The sequence below is a fragment of the Saccopteryx leptura genome, chromosome 5, assembly GCF_036850995.1.
Source record: "Saccopteryx leptura isolate mSacLep1 chromosome 5, mSacLep1_pri_phased_curated, whole genome shotgun sequence".
Classification (NCBI taxonomy): domain Eukaryota; kingdom Metazoa; phylum Chordata; class Mammalia; order Chiroptera; family Emballonuridae; genus Saccopteryx; species Saccopteryx leptura.
Genome location: NC_089507.1, coordinates 118,090,372 through 118,110,416, shown reverse-complemented (window position 1 = coordinate 118,110,416; position 20,045 = coordinate 118,090,372). Strand labels below are relative to the sequence as shown.

The following is a 20,045-nucleotide window of genomic DNA, read 5'->3' as shown; positions in this document are numbered from 1 at the left end:
ATCTAAATCGTGTTTTGTTTTGGTTTTTTTTTTGGCCAGGAGTCTTTTTTTTTTAATTAATTTTAATGGGGTGACATTGATAAATCAGGGTACATATGTTCAGAGAAAATATCTCTACGTTATTTTAACATTTGATTATGCAGCATTCCCATCACCCAAAGTCCAATTGTCTTTCGTCACAGGTTTTCTTTGTGCCTCTTCCCTCCCCCAACCCCCTCCCTCTCCTCCCCCCACCCCATAAGTCCACACTCTTGTCCATGTCTCTGAGTCTCATTTTTATATCCCACCTATATATAAAATCATATAGTTCTTAGTTTTTTCTCATTTAACTATTTCGCTAAGTATAATGTTATCAAGGCCCATCCATGTTGTTGTAAATGATCCGATGTCATCATTTCCTATGGCTGAGTAATATTCCATAGTACATATGTACCAAAGCTTTTTAATCCACTTGTCCACTGACGGACACTTGGGCTGTTTCCAGATATTTGCTATTGTGAACAATGCTGCCATAAACATGGGGGTGCATTTCTTCTTTTCAAACAGTGCTATGGTGTTCTTGAGGTATATTCCTAAAAGTGGTATAGCTGAGTCAAAAGGCAGTTTGATTTTTAATTTTTGAGGAATCTCCACACTGTTTTCCACAGTGGCTGCACCAGTCTGCATTCCCATCAGCAGTGCAGGAGGGTTCCCTTTTCTCCACATCCTCGCCAGCACTTATTCTGTGTTGTTTTGTTGATGAGTGCCATTCTGACTGGTGTGAGATGATATCTCTTTGTGGTTTTAATTTGCATTTCTCTAATGATTAGTGATGTTGAGCATTTTTTTATATGCCTATTGGCCATCTGTATGTCCTCTTTGGAGAAGTGTCTATTCATTTCTTTCGCCCATTTCTTGATTGGATTGTTTGTCTTCCTGGTATTGAGTTTTACAAGTTCTTTATAAATTTTGGTTATTAACCCCTTATCAGACGTATTGTCAAATATATTCTCCCATTGTGCAGTTTGTCTTTTTATTCTGTTCTTATTGTCTTTAGCTGTGCAAAAGCTTTTTAGTTTGATATAGTCCCATTTGTTTATTGTGTCTTTTATTTCATTTGCCCGTGGAGATAAATCGACCAATATATTGCTGCGAGAGATGTCAGAGAGCTTACTGCCTATGGTTTCTTCTAAGATGCTTATGCTTTTACTGCTTACATTTAAGTCTTTTGTACATTTTGAGTTTATTTTTGTGCATGGTGTAAGTTGGTGGTCTAGTTTCATTTTTTTGCAGGAATCTGTCCAATTTTCCCAACACCATTTGTTGAAGAGGCTGTCTTTACTCCAATGTATTCTCTTACCTCCTTTGTCAAATATCAGTTGTCCATAAAAGTGTGGGTTTATTTCTGGATTCTCAGTTCTGTTCCATTGATCTATATGCCTGTTCTTATGCCAGTACCAGGCTGTTTTGAGTACAATGGCCTTGTAGTATAATTTGATATCCAGAAATGTGAAACCTCCCACTTTATTCTTCCTTTTCAAGATTGCTGAGGCTATTTGTGTTCTCTTTTGGTTCCATATGAATTTTTGGAATATGTGTTCTATATTTTTGAAGTAAGTCATTGGTATTTTAATCGGTATTGCACTGAATTTATAAATTGCTTTGGGTAATATAGACATTTTAATGATGTTTATTCTTCCTAACCATGAGCAGGTACATGCTTCCACTTGTTTGTATCTTCCCTGATTTCTTTTATGAATGTTTTATAATTTTCCGAGTACAAATCTTTAATCTCCCTGGTTAAATTTATTCCTAGGTACTTTATTTTTTTGGTTGCAATGGTGAAGGGGATTGCTTCTTTAATTTCTCTTTCTGACAGTTCATTGTTAGTGTATAAAAATGCCTCTAATTTCTGAGTATTAATTTAATATTCTGCCACCTTGCTGAATTCATCTATCAGGTCCAGGTTTTTTTTGACTGAGACTTTAGGGTTTTCTATATAGAATATCATATCATCTGCAAATAATGATAGTTTTACTTCTTCTTTTCCAATTTGAATGCCTTTTATTTCTTTTTCTTGTCTGATTGCTGTGGCTAGGACCTCCAGAACTATGTTGAATAAGAATGGTGAAAGGGGGCACCCATGCCTTGTTCCTGATCTTAAGGGGATTGCTTTTCATTTTTGCCCATTGACTATGATGTTGGCTGTGGGTTTGTCATAGATGGCCTTTATCATATTGAGGTATGTTCCCTGTATTCCCACTTTGCTGAGAGTTTTGATCATGAATGGGTGCTGGATTTTATCAAATGCTTTTTCTGCATCTATTGAAATTATCATGTGGTTTTTCTCCTTCCTTTTGTTTATGTGATGAATAACATTGATAGATTTGCAAATATTGTACCAGCCTTGACTCCCAAGAATAAATCCCACTTGATCATGGTGTATGATTTTTTTCATATATTGTTGGATCCGGTTTGCTAATATTTTGTTGAGGATTTTAGCATCTAAATTCATCAGGGATATTGGCCTATAATTTTCTTTATTTATGTCATCTTTGCCTGGTTTTGGAATCAGAATTATACTCGCCTCATAAAAGGAGCTTGGAAGTCTTCCTTCCTCTTGAATTTTTTGAAATAGCTTGAGAAGGATAGGAGTTAGTTCTTCTTTGAATATTTGGTAGAATTCACTTGTGAAGCCATCAGGCCCAGGACCTTTCTTTTTTGGGAGTTTTTTGATAACTGTTTCAATCTCATTTGTTGTAATTGGTCTGTTTAGGTTTTCTGATTCTTCCAGATTAATTTTTGGAAGATTATATGTTTCAAGGAATTTGTCCATTTTATCTAGGTTGTCTAGTTTTTTGGCGTACAGTTCTTCATAGTATTTTCTTACAATATTTTGTATTTCTGTTGTGTCAGTTGTTATTTCTCCACTCTCATTTCTAATTTTATTTATTTGAGTCCTCTCTCTTTTTTTCTTGGTGAGTCTGGTTAAAGGTTCATCAATCTTATTTACCTTTTCAAAGAACCAGCTTCTGGTTTCATTGATCCTCTGTATTGTTTCTTAGCTTCTATGTCATTTAGTTCTGCTCTGATCTTTATTATTTCCTTCCATCTACTATCTCTGGGCTTTATTTGCTGTTCTTTTTCTAGGTCTTTTAGATGCAGAGTCATGTTGTTTATTTGAGCTTTTTCTAGCTTCTTAAGGTATGCTTGCAGTGCTATGAACTTTCCTCTCAGTACTGCTTTTGCTGTGTTACACAAATTTTGAGTTGATGTATGCTCGTTATTGTTCATTTCTAGGAATTTTTTTATGTCTTCTTTGATCTCATTGGTAACCCATTTATTATTTAATAACATGCTATTTAGTTTCCAAGTGTTTGAGTATTTTTTCAGTTTTTCTGTTGTGGTTGATTTCTAGTTTCATGCCATTGTGATCAGAGAAAGTGCTCGATATGATTTCAATCTTCTTAAATTTGTTGAGACCACTTTTGTGCCCTAACATGTGGTCTATCCTAGAGAATGTACCATCAGCACTTGAAAAGAATGTATATTCTGCTGCTTTAGGGTGAAAGGTTCTGAAGATATCTATTAAATCGAGTTGATCTAGTGTGTCCTTTAAGCCTGCTGTTTTTCTGAATCGTTTTTAATGTCATTCTTGTCACACGTTATTTTCTATTCTTTTTCATGTAAACATAACTCATATAGATTGACAGGTACTTCCTGTCTATATAGTGTATACAAAATGGTTTGTATTTCTTTGCTTCTATTACACAGAATTGTATGCCTTGAATGGTTAAAAAAAAATAAAGCATGTGCCTCCTCAAGAAATCCTTTACAATTTCCACAAAATTATTAAATATCCTATCTTTTTACCTGAAGTATGCAACCAAGTTTTAATTATTATTATAACTGATTCAAAATACCACTGAGAATCTATTATATGTGATCTAGATTAGTGGTCCTCAACCTTTTTTTGGGCCATAAACCGGTTTAATGTCAGAAAATATTTTCACAGACCGGCCTTTAGGGTGGGACGGATAAATGTATCACATGACCGAAACAAGCGTCAAGAGTGAGTCTTAAATGGATGTAACAGAGGGAATCTGGTCATTTAAAAAAAAATAAAACATTGTTCAGACTTAAATATAAATAAAATGGAAATAATGTAAGTTATTTATTCTTTCTCTGCGGACCGGTACTAAATGGCCCACGGACCGGTACTAGTCCATGGCCCGGGGGCTGGGGACCACCGATCTAGATGACTAACCTAGACGACGTGATCGCAGCCTAAACCATTTTTATAATACGGCAACCCAAAATTAGATTCCTCATTATTTTTCAACCCAGGTAATTGTAAATTGCTTTCTTTCTAAATTGGAACATCAAGTTTCTTTGTTCTACTCACAGAGCACATGAAAAATTTTCTTTGATAGAGATTAAGCCAAGAACACTGTTTCTACTATGAAACGCAACTTTCCTAACAACAGGCTTTCTTTTCAAATGTGAGACAACAGGTCACAGTCCTTAAATATCAAGTAAAGTCCAAAGGCTAACCAAAGACCTTCAAAATGCAGTCTCAGGATTTATAGTATTTCTCTTAGAAGCTGATGTCTCTAAATATTTTAGTGTGGATGATTGAGTCAAGACAGATCTTTGGCTCAATAAACTTCAAGAACTAAAATGATCTATATTTTTCAACATCTTTTTTCTTCAGAATAAATTTGCTTGATCTTAGGTTCACCTGTGAAGTTAATGCTTGTTTGAGCCAAAAAATTCACTTAGTTATGGATGTAGATAATTATCCCACACCTTCAAGCAGGATGTTTAAGTAAATTACATTTTAAATATGGTCATTACACTTTTTAAATTTACATTTAAATATTTAAATTTAATTTAAATTTAGAAATGTGGCCCTGGCAGGTTCTCTCAGTGAACAGAATATTGGCCTAGAGCAGTGGTTCTCAACCTGTGGGTTGCGGTGGCCTGTGTTTATATGTATTTTCCGATGGCTTTAGGTGACCCCTGTGTTTTGGTCGTTCGACCCCGCCGGGGTCGCAACCCAAAGGTTGAGAACCGCTGGCCTAGAGTGTGGACATCTCGGGTTCAATCCCTGGTTAGGGCACAAAGAGAAGTGACCATCTGCTTCTCTCTCCCTTTGTCTCCCCCTTATCTCTCTCTTCCTCTCTCAAAGCCAGTGGCTCAATTGGTTCCAGCATCAGCCCCGGATACTAAGGATACCCTGGTTGGTGTAAGCATCGGCCTCAGGCACTAAAAATAACTTGGTTAATTTGAGCATCAGCCCCAGAAGGGGGTTGCCTGGTGAATCCTGGTCAGGGCGCATGAGGGAGTCTCCCTGTCTCCCCTCCTCTTACTTAAAAAAAATTAAAATGTAACATTTAATTTAAATTTAGAAAATTACATTTAATTTAAATTTAGCATTTTAATTTAAATTAAATTTAGTTTTAATTTAGAAAGAAATATCACACTGTAATTCCCCATGTATAAGACACTCCCATGTATAAGACGCACCTTAATTTTGGGGCCTGAAATTTGGAAAAAAAATGTATTACATAAAGTTATTGAACTCAAGTTTTATTCATCATGAAATTCATACAACTTCTTATCACTATCAAAGCTCCCATCCATTAGCTTGTCCTCATCTGTGTCTGATGACGAATCACTATCTTCAACAATGAGTGTAAAAACTAGCGTGAAAAAGCAGGAAACACAAGTAAAAAATATCTACAACCACTATATAAGACACACCCAGTTTTAAGACCCCAAAATTTTTCGGAAAAGGTGCATCTTTTCTATGGGGAAATACAGTATATTCTCTTCTGGTATTTGACTTTTTCTCTGATTTTTGCAGATGAGAGCTGTTCTTGTCCTTGGTTGATTCATTACATTCTTAATGGCTGATCTATTGAATAAGGCATTCTTGTAAACAGCCATTTCCTTAGTGTGTTGTTATACTTACATAACTATGTTACAGTAATAGTCAGTATATATTGTAGTTACACCTCATACCCTAAACTGCGCCCCTTCCACTGGTTAGTGGTGGTCCTTCTGCTTTAGGATTTTAAATAACAATACCAGCAATCACTAAAAAGTCTTATAGATAATTATGGAAGAACAAATAATAATAATAAAAAAGACAACTGTTAAAAGGCAGATGAGAAATAGTGAAAAGAAAGTCATAAAACAAGGCACCCATGAAAGTGTCCCCATGGTGCCTGTTCAGTTTATTTTATTAAAAAAAAATAGCAAAAAAAACCCCCACAACTGACTTCCTGCTTTCATAGAACCTGTTTCGAGATTGTAGAATTTAAAAACTCATGTCCTGTTATTTCTGCAGTGAGCCCAGACTCCCCGGAATGCCAACACCCAACTCTAAGACACCTTGAGGCCGAGGTGACTGCGGTGCTTCCACATTAATGGTGCCCAGTGAGGGCCGAGCGCTTACCTGGGCCGAGCTTCAGCGGGGAGTGGTGGGTCACCAGAGTGGCTTGGAGAGGCTGGCTGCCCAGGTGAGGAGAGGGACATGCTGTGCATTTGCTTTGGGGACCTTGGCACTTCACTGAAGGAGCAATCTTGCCCGGAGAATGAGAAGGATGAGGAACTCTCAACAGTGGGGGGTATGTTGTGGGTGGCACTTGGCTCCTGACCTCGTCTTTGGTTTTCCATGTTGAGTAGCATGTCTGTATTGGACACATCCCCGGTGTGCAGGGCATAGTCCTGGGACTCGGCCACGCAGGTCCTGAGCCCTGGGATCTCGGTCCTGGAGTATGAAGAGCTGAGGTCTCTGCTGGGCTCCGCCGGCCTGTCACTCTTCCCTCCCCTCTTCTCAGCAGTGTCAGGCTCTCTCCTGGACTTGGTATAGCGAAGCAGCGGTTCGGAGTCCGCCTCGGAATCCAGGGTGAGCCCATATTTTTCTGCCAGTTGCCGCCTCCTCTCTGCTTTGTACCTTGCGATCCTTTCCGCTTTGGACTCCAGACCCTGGGTGTCCATGATGCCTGAGCTGTAGGACAACTCACCATGGACACCTGAGGTCTCTGCACAGTGTTTTGGTTGCATCTGCTTTTCCAAAGAAGAATCAGAAGTTTCTTCCTCTTCATTTGACCGGCCTACAAAATTATATGGGTAACAGACACAGATTTCAGTAAAGACACATTGGTGATACTCAGTTCTGTGCACAATACACACTTGAGCGCACAGGTGGTGAGGGACAGTGTCTCACGGAGGTGCAGTTAGGAATGCTGGAGAAGCAAGACCTGTGGTGACACACAGGCAGGCGGGGAGCGTACTATGGCTCTGCATGCTGTGGAGAGCTTGGCTGCACTAAAGCTGTCCCTCACTCCTGAGGGCTCCTTGGTCCTGGCCCACAGCTGAGTTCCCCTTTGGGATTCACTTTTTTTGTTTGTTTGTTTCTGAATTTACTATTTCATGTGTGAGGCCAGAGGATGAGTTTAGGGTCCTCTAGGAAAAGATAACAGATATTCAAATTGCTGTGAGCAGACAAGTGAGGGACTGTGGTTTCATGGGGCCCGATAGCAACCATTACAATAACGGCCTGTGTCAGTATTCTCCAGGTTGTTGCTGTGTGTGTGCATTAAACAGAAGTGGGTCTCTCCAGTTATAGCACACGCACTTGATGGAGAAAATGATCACCATGAAAATATAAGAAGTTAAAGCCCCAAATCTCCAGTAGTCACTAATTTATAATAATCAATAATAAATATATTGGTAATTTACCTAACATTTCTATATAGTTCTTCTGGTCTTTTGTATAACTGATTTCTTCTTTATTATTTTCTATATAAAATAATTTGTTCTATATAAAACATTTTCTTATACAGGTATTTGGAAATCTTATTTTGAAGATAACATTCTTTCCAGCAGGCATTCCATAATTAATTTACAATAACCCTTTCCCTATTACTGGGCATTTAGGTTGTTTCTAACGTTTAATCAGTCTGATTTTTCTGATTACTATCACGATAGACTTGTAAAGTTGTTCATAAGCAGGTGCATCATTTCAAGACACCCTGGCCCTGGTCGGTTGGCTCAGCAGATAAAGCATTGGCTCTGTGTGCTAACGTCCTGGGCTCCCCAGTCAGGGCACACAAGAGAAATGACGGCTGATTCTTTCTCCCTTCCTCTCCCCCTTCTAACTCTCTTCTCCTATCACAGCCAGTGGCTCAACTGGTTTCAGCATGGCCTCAGACGCTGAGGATAACTTGGCTGATTCGAGCCCCAGCCCCAGATAGGGGTTTCCAGGTGGATCCTGGTTGGGGCGCATGCAGGAGTGTGTCTCACTATCTCCTCTCCTCTCATTTAAAAAAAGAAGATACACACTGGGCTGTCAAATTAATTTCCATAAAGTCTGTGCCAGTTTACACACATGAATCTGCAAAACACGTTCTCTTGTAAACATTGTGTCAATTTAAAAAATTTCCTCCAATTACTAGAAGAGAATAAATACATTTTTGAATTCTTTACTAGCCATTTATATTATCTCTTCCTTCTCTGAAATATCTGGTCAAGCTTACTGTACTATATTCTATTAATTTGTTAATGTCATTTTTACTGGTTTTGTAAACATTTATAGGGACATGAGTCTTTATCTTTAAATATTTTTTTTCAAACCTGCTTGTTTAATTTTCTTGTGAGATCTACCTGTAAGATTTTCTGTGGAGTACAGATGTTAATTGGTGTGCAGTCCAGACAACTGACCTGGTCATTTGTAGTTTTAACAGCTGTTTCTGAGTTCTGAAAGTCCTTTTCTTTGCAACTTGAATTATGCACTCACTTACATTTTCATGTTTTTAATTTTATTAAAATTAATCACTTAATGAATTGGAACGTATTTTGTGTTCAGTAGAAGTAAGAAGGAAAATGTGTTCCTTCCCCCACCACACAACAACCCGTTCTTCTAAGACCATGTTATTAACTCTTTTTCTCATTAACATATGATACTTAAATGATTATATAATATATAGATTAACATTTTATGTGCACTAGAGTTTATTTCTGGCTATCAACTTGGTACTTTGTCTATTCTTGATTCTCTGTGTATGTAATTTTAAAATCTTAGCTCTCTAGTTCTCTTGCCATAAAAGATTAGGAACTATGGAGATAAGCAAGCCAATAGTATCATGAAGTGAGATCAACAGCCCTTTCTGAGGAAGAAACTAGGAGCTACTGGGCATAAAAAGCAGCATCGTAGAGCTATAGAACTAGGGCCCGGGGTGGACAGAAGAGCCCTGAATGTGTCACCTTCTCTCAAGGTCAAGTTGAATATGTGATTGCTCACGCCAACAATGAGTGAGCAATCAAGGACCAGCTAAGTACCACCTGACATCCTGTTCAATATGAAAATATATATGCAATACATTTAAAATTACATATCAAAGTAACTTAAATAGAATGTTTGTTATATAAACACATAGAATGAGAAGCCTAATCTGTTCAAGCTTTAGCTCTGCCCTAAGATTTCTTCCCAAGAACAGCTATGCCCTGTCCTGGGCACTTGGGCATTTTGTTTAAATATGTCTTATTCTGTCCTTTTCCAAACTAACTTCTCCTGAGGACCTCTGACCACAAGCAGGCCCTATGGAGGGCCCTGTGGGTATGAAGAGAGAGACCCAGTTCCTTCCCAGGTTAGGAGGAGAAATGTCTACTCGTCCATCACCATACAGTGTGCCACTGTTGTGGTCCCGGAGGACCACCTGTGAGGCAGGACAGAGCTAACACGAATGTGTGGCTGAAATTTTTAACAAACATATGTCTAATCATAAATAATCACATCTGCACAATTCACTTTCATGGAGTATCTCACTTTCTCATATCATGAGATAAAAAAAGTTATGTGGAACAGCTCTGGCAGCCGCATGAGGATGGGCCACCAGGTGTGCTCACCAGTGTGGGGGCTGGCAGGGTCCGAGGCTCGTCTGTATCTGGGTGTGTCTTCCTCCAGCAGCCGGTGGGTCACCAACCCCGGGCAGCTCTGCAGGAGGATGGGCTGGGCATCTGCTTCAATTCCTTCTAAGCGCCTGGCAATTCTTTCTTTTCTGTGCAAGACAACCAAAAAACTATGCACCAGCAATCAAGTCCGAGGGAGAACAATACGCTGTTTTGCCGAGCTCTTCTGCTTGCTAGTTACATGCAACATGGAAGTTACCTTCATGCAACATGGAACTTACCTTTTCATGTCTAAAAATTCTTTCTTCTTTGGTTCAAAGACTTTTCTTAATTCTGCAACTAAAACAAAGTCAAAGAATAAAAAGACAATCCAGCATTTACTAGCCGTCCATTTATTTTTCTCATTCATGCAACATACATTTATTGAATTATTTCTGTTCCCGGTTCCCCATGCCACACAAAACTGACACAGGTCCTGCTTTCCTGGATGGTGATTGTCTTCTAGTGAGAAAGGCAGGTGCCCGGTGAGAAGTGTGCACACACACAGATGAGAGGTGTGTGTGCACACAAACACACAGCATAGGCTGAGCTGAGAAGTAAAACCATGAGCATAAAAAACAGTGTGACAGGAGCAAGTTTTAGTTCATCCAGAAGAGGCAGGAGAGGATGGACCAGTAAGATCTCCCTAGCAAGCAGAACTCTCAGTAATTATTTTTAACTGTTACTGATTTAGAAAATATTTTCAGCTTTTCACTGACATTTGCAACAGTAGAGCCTAATACTACGCCCTCCCCACCTCCCCATCCCCCACATGCCACTGGCAAACTACGACAGCCAGGACACAGCATCCCTGTTTCACCCTGTCATTTACCCTGTCGGTATCAGTCACTACCTAAACTGTGTTTCCCGGGATGCCTAAGGCAGCGTGTACATGAATACAGCTCCTCAGCGTCTCCTACAGGCTTTCACCAGAGGAGATGTTAACACATGATTTCGTGACATAATTTAGGTACATGCTACAAAAATTAATTATCATATTTGTTCATGTATAAGATGCACTCTTTTTTCTTCAAAAACTTTGGGGTCTAGCCTGAACTGTGGTGGCGCAGTGGATAAAGCATTGACCTGGAACACTGAGGTCACCGGTTCAAAACCCTGGGCTTGCCTGGTCAAGGCACATATGAGAGTTGATGCTTCCTGCTCCTCCCCCTTTCTCTCTCTCTCTCTCTCTCTCTCTCATTCTAACTCTCTCTCCTCTCTAAAAAAATGAATAAATAAATAAAAAATTTAAAAAAACCACAAAAAACTTTGGGGTCTAAAAACTGGGTGTGCCTTATTCAGTGGGTTGCAGATTTCTTTTCACTTGCATTTCCCCAGTTTTTTGTGCTTGTTTTTGCACTCTTTGTTGTAGATTTTTTAACTTGCATTTTCTTTTTCATGCTGCTTGTCTTTGCACTCATTGCTTCACAATTGTTACCGGTATATTACAGTAGGTTACGTTTTGCCACATTCTGCCCAGGAATGGCTCAGAAAAGATATTTGTACCATGCTGAATTCAAGTTAAAAGTGGTCCAGTTTGCAAAAGTGAATGGAAATGCTGCTGCTGAACACAATCTGAGACTGGCTGTGGGAAGAAGAAACCCTACTGAAAACGCCACGGCAGAAGAAGGCCATGAGAGGCAAGTCAGCAAAATGGCCTGATTTAGAGAGGGAACTGAAGATATGGATTGAAGAGCAAAGGGCAATTGGAATTCCTGTGTCCACAAAGATGGTTCAGCATGAGGCAAGAAGAATTGCTGATGAAAAAGAAGTCAAAGATCTCAAAGGAGGACACAATTGGTGCTTCAGGTTCATGAAACAGAATGGACTAAGCATGCGTACATGCACCAGACTTGCCCAAAAGATGCCTGAAAGCTGTGAGCAGAAGGTCCTTGAATTTCATTGTTTTGTCATTCAATGTCAGAAGACACATCAGCAGTTTTAGTTGGGACAGATTGCAAATATGGACAAAGTCCCCCTTCAATTTGATGTCCCAAGTAACAGAACTGTTGATAAGAAGGGGATGAAAACTGTAACTGTGAAGACAAGTGGACATGAAAAGAGCCATTATACAGTTGTTCTAGCTTGTTGTGCCGACGGAACCAAGCAGACTCTATGCTGATTTTCAAATGCAAAACAATGCCAAAAGAAGACATTCCTCAAGGAGTATTGTCCACGTTCATGACAAGGGTTGGATGGGTCTGGATGGGATGAAGATCTGGTTTGAGAAAGTCTGGAGGAGACCAGGTGGGCTCTTACACAAATCTGCCCTATTGGTGCTTGATCAGTTCAGGGCACACATAACAAAAAACACAAAGAAGACACACATAACAGTCCTTGCAGTGGCAGAGCAAAAAACAAAACTTGCCATCATACCTGGAGGCTTGACATCCCAGCTCCAACCACTTGATGTCAGCATTAACAAACCCTTCAAAGCTTCCATGAGAGACAAATGGAACCAATGGATGACGTCTTCTGGGGACAATTTGACATCAGCAGGATGAGTAAAGAAACCAACTATAGGAGAATTTTGTACCTGGGTGAAAAGATCCTGAGATAATATCAAGATTGAGATCGTTGTCAAGTCATTTAAGAAGTGTGGCATTTCAAATGCCATAGATGGAACTGAGGACGAAGCAATATATGAAATGAAGACAGTGATTCATCATCAGACACAGATGGAGACAAGCTAATGGATGGGAGTTTTGACAGTGATGAGGAGTTGTATGAATTTTATGATGAATAAACTTGAGTTCAATAACTTTATGTAATACACTTTTTTTTCAAATTTCAGGCCCCAAAATTAAGGTGCATCTTATACATATGGAAATACAGTATTGTGATTCTCCTAGCAACACCGAATGACCCAACAACTGTTCCGCTGATGTCAGGAGGGTCTCATGTGATACTGACTACGAGGATATTACTAAGATGTCAAATAATTGTTTCCTGGAGAAATTACCCAATTTTGTGTAGAATAAAGATCTCTCTTTTGGTCGCCCCCTCACCCCCCAGGTCATGGGAATTCATGACAGCTGCTCTGAGTGGCTCCCATTGAGGTCCCAGGTAGGGGTGGGAAGGAGGAGTCAGTGACAGCTTTGGGGCCCATAACTTTTAGAAAAGCTGAGTCAGAGAAACTCAAAAGAGGAATATGAATGTTTGGAATTTAATTTTCAGCTGCTTCAATTTCTACTTGTTTTTTTTTTGGTGTTTTGTTTTTTGTTCTTTTGGGTTTTTCTGAAGTGGTCATTTTTAGTAATAAGTCACCCCCCCCCCCCCCCACACACACAGCTTTTATACTACCCTTTATGTTCAGACATACAAGCCTGGTTTGTTTTTTTATTTTTTAAATGATAGCCACTTTAAAGTTTAAGTCAGGTTGACTTTTGTTGTTGGCTTCAAGAGAATCTGTCTCTCCCCAGGCCTTCTCAGGAAGCAGAGTAGTGAAAGGCGGACATGTGTGTGCCCTGACCTGTCAATCCCATTCCTGTCTAGAAGACAGGAGTGTAATGATGCCAGTGCACCTTTCCTAACACCTTTCAGGGAAGCTTGGCGAATCACAGCTTCCCAGTTAGCAAGTGAGCTCCAGCCAGATTATGGGGATAAAACTTTAATGGCGGGGAGCCATTAAATTAATATTTTGAAAATATTTCCAAGAATGCTATAAGCCAAATAGTATCAATTATTTATTTAAATCCCTAAAGTGGAGGATGGAGCTATATTTTTTCAGAAGACTGCTCAAGAAGCCATTGAAACCACATTCCGAGTGCTCTGACGGCTGTGTGTTCAGTCCATGCCTCTAACCCATCACTGAGAAAGAGAGTATTTCTCAGGGTCCTGAGTAGCACAGCGACACACGCATGACACTTACCTTTGCTTCCCCCCAAATTACTTCAGGTAGGTATGCTGCAGTCTTATTGTTTATGCCTGCCCCCCATAACTTCATGTATTGAATTCTATTCCCCAAAGTGATGGTGTTAGGGCATGAACCTTTGGGAAGTCATTAGGCTCTGGACTCATGATTAGAATTAGTGCTCTTATAAAAGAGGCCACAGAGAGTGCTCTCTCTCCTACCACCATGGCAGGAAACAGCCAGACCGTCTACAACCTTGACAAGAGGTCCTCATCAGCACCCAACCGGGCTGCACCCTGATCGGACCTCCAGCCTCCAGAACAATGAGAAGCAAAATGTTGCTGTTTACAGGCCCCCCAGGTGGCAGTATTTTGTGATAGCAGTCGAAGTACATGTGACTGGCTGATGACAAAATATTAATGCTACACTCACAGAATGGCATGTGACTTTCTTTGGGAACAGTTAAGATACACTATTTTTGTCCTAATTTAAGACTCTGAAAATTATTTTCATGACATTAAATTTTCAATTTTTCTATAAAAATCATGCAACTGAAGACAAAAAGAGACTTCAGCAGTCCAGTGAAAAAGCAAAGCAACAAGTTGCTTCCTGAATCCTTCCCCCACCATATTCTACATAGAAGAAAAAATCAACTAACAGTGAGACAGACTATGTAGACAGATGTCCCACCCACAGCACAACTGTACTTTCTTTATGGTTGACACTACCCTGTTTCAGTGTCCTACCAGGAACAAGACAGTAAGAGGAGGGAAAAGGCTGATGGTCAGAACATAGTTCATCACAGAAACTGAATCCCAAGAAGTCTGGGCAGTGACAGGAAAGAGAGGGGTGGGACACGAAAGCCACATCATCCTACTGTACATAGGAATCTTTGTTGCTTTCTGGACAGAACCAGCTGGACAATGCACCAGTGAGCACAGTGCCATCAGCCATTCACTGCTGGGTGTAAGGAGTCTCAGGATGCCACTTAGCAGGCACAGAGGGGCAGCTCCTCAGGGTCGCAGACCCACAGAAGGCTGGCTCTGGAGTGGATCACAGACCCCGTAGGGGCACTCATGACCTTCTGACTGGGCGATTTGTTTGTTGGGAGCCTTGCACTGTAGGCTGCTGAATAGCCCTGGCTCTCCTACTAACTGCCAAACTGTCCCCACATGCTGTGACACAAAAACAGTTGTATGTGTTTCTAAAGCCCCCTTGAAATGGTCCTGCCTTGGGTGAGAATCATTGATCCCAGCACCGAGAAATCCAACACTTCAATCAAGCCTAGACTCAAACTCATAACTATTTCTAGCCTGACATTTTCCCGTCCTCTCTGATCATGTGCTGAGACATGCAGCGAGGCCATATGGCAAATTGTACTTTAAATGTATTGGTGAGCTTATTGATTCTTAGTGAAAATGTATAGTGAACATTTCACAAAAAAAGAACCTCCAGTAAATGACCTCAGTCCATTATTTCTTACAAATATATTTTTAATTATCAACATTTGCCTTGTTCCTATAGATATGAGATTAGAGAAGAAAGGACGTACAAGACAAAAACAAGTAACACACACCTTGAATTTGGCTTCCTTTCCCCAAGTCTGTAAGTTAAAAGTAAAATCAGTAAAACAACCTGTAACATAATTGTGCTAGTGTATCTATCCCGTGGAAAACACTTCAGCTGTATAAAAGAAAAGGTCATTTATTTGAATTGCTAGTGTGTGGTTTTTTCATTCCTTTCAGGAAAAACAAACAAACAAACAAACAAATAAAAAATCATCCTATGGGCACTTGGAGTCCTCATTAGCTCCTCTCACTGAAGTTTGATCAGGTTTATCATAAAACATTGAGAAAAAGCTGATACTTCCTCGGTGTGGAAATCTATGTTGTCATTTATAAAGACTCCCTACAATTCTACCACAGTTATCTTCTGATTAATAATAGTCTTGAGCATAGCTTATATTGTTTATGACCTACCAAAAGAACTATTCTTTCCTTTAAAATTTTTATATAACTTCAGACTTATAGAAAAGTTAAACAATGTCCTTCATAATAGGTTAACATTTTATGACATTTGGTCATCTTTTTTCTCTCTTCATATGTATATTCTGTATGTATGTGTGTAAAAACATGTGCAAAAAAACATGTGCACATGTGTTTACATATTAATTTTTATGAACCTTTGTCTCTAAATTCTTTACCGTATATTTCCTAAGAATATGGATTAAGAATGTTTTTAACATTATATTACATAGCCCTAATTCAATTGATTGTATGTTGTGTCACAATGTATATAATTCATAAATGGTTAAGAAAAGGGTAATGCTGATTAACAGTAATCCAGACCTAACTTTTGTTGCAATAAATTTTCTACTTTGTTTTCAAAGAAGACTTAGACATGCACTAAATTATCCCTTTATCATATCCATATTGTAGTCTATGGCCCTTGTTGGAGCAATATGTACTTTATGAATCTATTTAGTTATTTCCAGTGGGAATTTGTTTGTTATTTTCCAAGTAAGACAGGTTGAGAAGGTTTGACATCAGGCTATGATACTTCATAAAATTATTTAACTGCCTAGATTGCTTTGTCATAATACTTAATACTTACTGCCAGGTACTTTTCTTGGGAGACATAATTTCTTCCAATAGTTTTGAGAAATAGGCTTTCTGGTAAAGTTATTGTTGAGTTCAGCCCTCCAGACCTGAGTACACAGAACCTTGTATGGCAACCTGAGTGGCAGGGGCTGCCAAGAATGCATCTCCTTCCCCCTGCATCTGACAGCCTCAGAGCACAGCCAGAGCCCGAAGCTCTGTGTACGGACCTTCCTCTGCCCCAGGAGGGAGCACTTCAACTTTACACTAATGTAAAGACAAGCAGCATATAAAATAAGTGATTGCAAAATTAGAGGGATAAGGGGGAGGGGTGATAGCTACAAAGTGTGGGGTTTCTCTTTGGGTGATGAAACTGTTCTAAAATTGACTGTGGTGATGGAGGTACAACCTGTGAATGCCCCTGAAACTGTATCCTTTAAATGGATGAATTAAATGGGATGAAATAGATCTCCTCATCTGAAACCCAGGTACTCTTATTGACCAATGTCACCTCACTAAATTTAATTTCAAAATGAAAAAAGAAGAAAAAGAAATATAGCTCAATAAAGCTATTTTAAAAAGTAGAGTAGGCTGACCTGTGGTGGTGCAGTGGATAGGGTCAACCTGGAACACTGAAGTCACTGGATCGAAACCCTAGGCTTGCCCTGTCAAGGCACGAATGAGAAGCAACTACTACGAGTTGATGCTTCCTGCTCCTCCTCCACACCTTTCTCTCTCTCCTGTATCTAAAATCAATAAATATGCTCTAGCCAGTTGGCTCAACAGAAGAGCTTCAGCCAAGCATGTAGAAGTCTTGGGTTCAATTCCCCAACAGGGCACACAAGAGAAGTGACCATCTGCTTCTCCACCTCTCTCTCTCTCTCTTTCTTCTCCTCCCACAGCCATGGCTCAAATGGTTTGAGCAAGTTGGCCCCAGGAACTGAGGATGGCTCCATGGCCTTACCTCAGGTGCTGAAATAGCACAGTTGCTGAACAACAGAGCAGCAGCCCCTGATGGGCAGAGCATAGCCCTAGAGGGGGCTTGCTGCATGGATCCCAGTCAGGGTGCATGTGGGAGTCTGTCTCTGCCTCCCTACCTCCCCACATCTCACTTCTTTAAAAAAGATAATAATAATAAATTAAATTAAAATAAAATAATAAAGTCTTAAAATAAAAAAAGTAAAGTAATATATTTGGTCCATTTCATTATTCTTAAATAAAAAATATATTTTAATATAGTTTTCACACAGGTAAAGGTTTTAAATCCCTAGATTACCTGTTTGTGACACACTGTTAGAGGAAGTCCCTGGGAGGAAAAGCAATGATCAATCTAATGCTCAATTTCAAATCTCTCATTAAATGAAGAGAAAGAAATTTCTAAACAAATTTAAAACTCTGCCATTAAAACAGTCATGATCAATTTCTATTTTTAATATCCTATTGCCAAAAGCTGATAGAATCATTCACAAATCTGTGAAGACGGAGAAACTGAGGCTTTCCTATAATAATGGATCTTTCCAAAGACACCTGCCCATGTCATAGACACGGTGAAGTACATGGGAACTCGGATGAGACTCAGGGGAGGCAGGGCTCTGTCACTTTCTAAGCATGATTTAGAGACCTTGTTAATTTAGAAATATAAATCTGGTTAGTACATGAAGTCATCCTCTTTGGTAAATGAAAATCATGTTTTTATGACCAATTATAGTAAAATTTCTAATAAAATGGCTTAATAAGTTTATGTGTTTTAAAATTGTGTTATCTATAAAGTTACAAATTGTTGAACCTTTAGGAAATTAGCAGCTCATATTGTTTTTAATTTTTTTTATCCTAAAATTATCTATGCCATTTAAAGAAAAAGAAGTGGGGTAGAGATGAAGAGGGAGGCTTCGATAGGTAGAAAGACAACTTGTACTCTGTAGAACTTTGCCTAATCAGTCAAATCCTCTAAGCCATTTCTAAAATCAATCTGTTCAGTCTTCTCCTTTGTTCCAGTCATCTTCATAGATTTTAAATTTGGGTCAGATTTAACAGAGTTTCTTTGTATTTTACAAAGTCTTAAAACTTAAAAGGACCCTGCCCTTCCACCCCTGGTCCACACCACCATCTGGGTGGCAACCCTGCACAGCCTCTGTTCTGTGCTCGAGTCTGTGGCCATGTGACCTTCCTTTCCCCTTAATAAGGAGAGCTGGTGAGATAGATCATGGTGAAGTCCATTTCACCTTTCAGTTCTACAAATTACTGGAATTTTCTTTCTCATAGGAAACCTCACCTACCTCCTTGTAATTCTACACATTAATAGCAGGTTTAGCCTCTGGATCAACAGGGAGTAAGCCTATATTTCATCTGACACTTTTGTAAATTCTTGACAAAATGGCCCTGTTTCCGTTTCCTCCACCAGGACAAACCCCAGCCGGGACCCTCAGGTGTTCAGCTTTATCAGATTATGTCCAGGTGCATCGTCCACTCAGCTCCTTAGGGTGCATCTCAATTCACCAATAGGCCTTTTACACTTTCAATTTCTATTACAAGGAATTTTTTTTTCTGGTATAATTTGTTTTAATTTATTTATTGATTTTAGAGAGAGAGGAAGGGAGAAAGAGAGAGAGACAGAAACATCCATCTGTTCCTGGATGTACTCAGACTAGGGATCAAACCCGCCATCTTTGTGTATTGGGATGATGTTCCAACCAACCAAACTATCTGTCCAGAGCAATCTGGTCTAATTTCTTTTGAGCTTGATCTTGTGAGGTGTTTTTTTTTGTTTTTTTTTTTTTTTCCTGAGTGGAAAAACAATCTGACCTTGCACCAAACCTGTTTCTTTTGAAGCAAAGGTTACACAGCTCACTTGGGTTAGAGCAGTCTGTGGGCTGGCACTGCCCTGTGCTAGTGTCATGGTGAATAGGGAAATGGATCAGGGAATGTTTGTTCCTTTCCCAGGCAGAACTAGGGATCCTTGGCAGATAGCAGATAAAAATATATAGATATTTTACTGCATGTGCATCATTACCAATAAAACACTAATTCATCAACCACACTAGTGCCTACTCAGGAAAGAAGAGAGGGATGAGGAGCCAGTCTGCTCTGGTGCAGTATGGGGCCCAGTGGGGAGCTACAAGACATTTGGTGTGGATGCCATGACTCTGGAAACCTTCAAAAGGCTGGAGGGATGGGGAGGCATGAGAGGGGGAGAATTGTGCCTTTGAGCAGAAGTTGGTGACCTGGGAGAGGGGGAATCCTGGGAGAGACAGGGAAGGCTGATTCTAGGAACCACCCTCCCAATCCAGCCTCCACCGAAAACCTGAGAATGCCTAAAATGCAAGGGAAAGAACATGTAGAAAGGTGAGGATTAAAAATACAAGAACAGATTGGATTCCAAGATGGTGACGAAGTAGGCGGACATTCCAACTACAACCTCCCAGGACCAAATTGGATTACAACTTAATTTAATAACAATCATCTTGAAAAACCAAATTTGGACTCAACAAAGAGGAATCTATAACCACGGATCACAGAAGAAGCCACACAGAGACTGGTAGGAAGGGCAGAGATGAGGAAAGGGCTGTCCCGCTCCCAGGAGTGAGCGGCGGCTAAGGGTCTGGAGGTACTCTCGTCTGAGAGGTGTGGGTCCTCAGCCCCAGGTCTGGCATCCCAGC

The 20,045-nt window shown here is 39.8% G+C and overlaps 1 protein-coding gene across 1 annotated transcript in view; it reads right to left on the bottom strand.

The window, feature by feature from the left end:
- SVIL (supervillin) overlaps positions 1-20,045 on the bottom strand; it is a 193,996-nt gene that overhangs the window by 83,774 nt on the left and 90,177 nt on the right. Inside the window, exons 5-7 of the mRNA XM_066386805.1 lie at positions 10,182-10,239; positions 9,898-10,049; positions 6,443-7,103 (exon numbers count right to left, since the gene is read on the bottom strand). Of these exons, the coding sequence (XP_066242902.1) occupies positions 6,443-7,103; positions 9,898-10,049; positions 10,182-10,239 (871 nt within the window). The remainder of the gene's footprint in view (positions 1-6,442; positions 7,104-9,897; positions 10,050-10,181; positions 10,240-20,045) is intronic.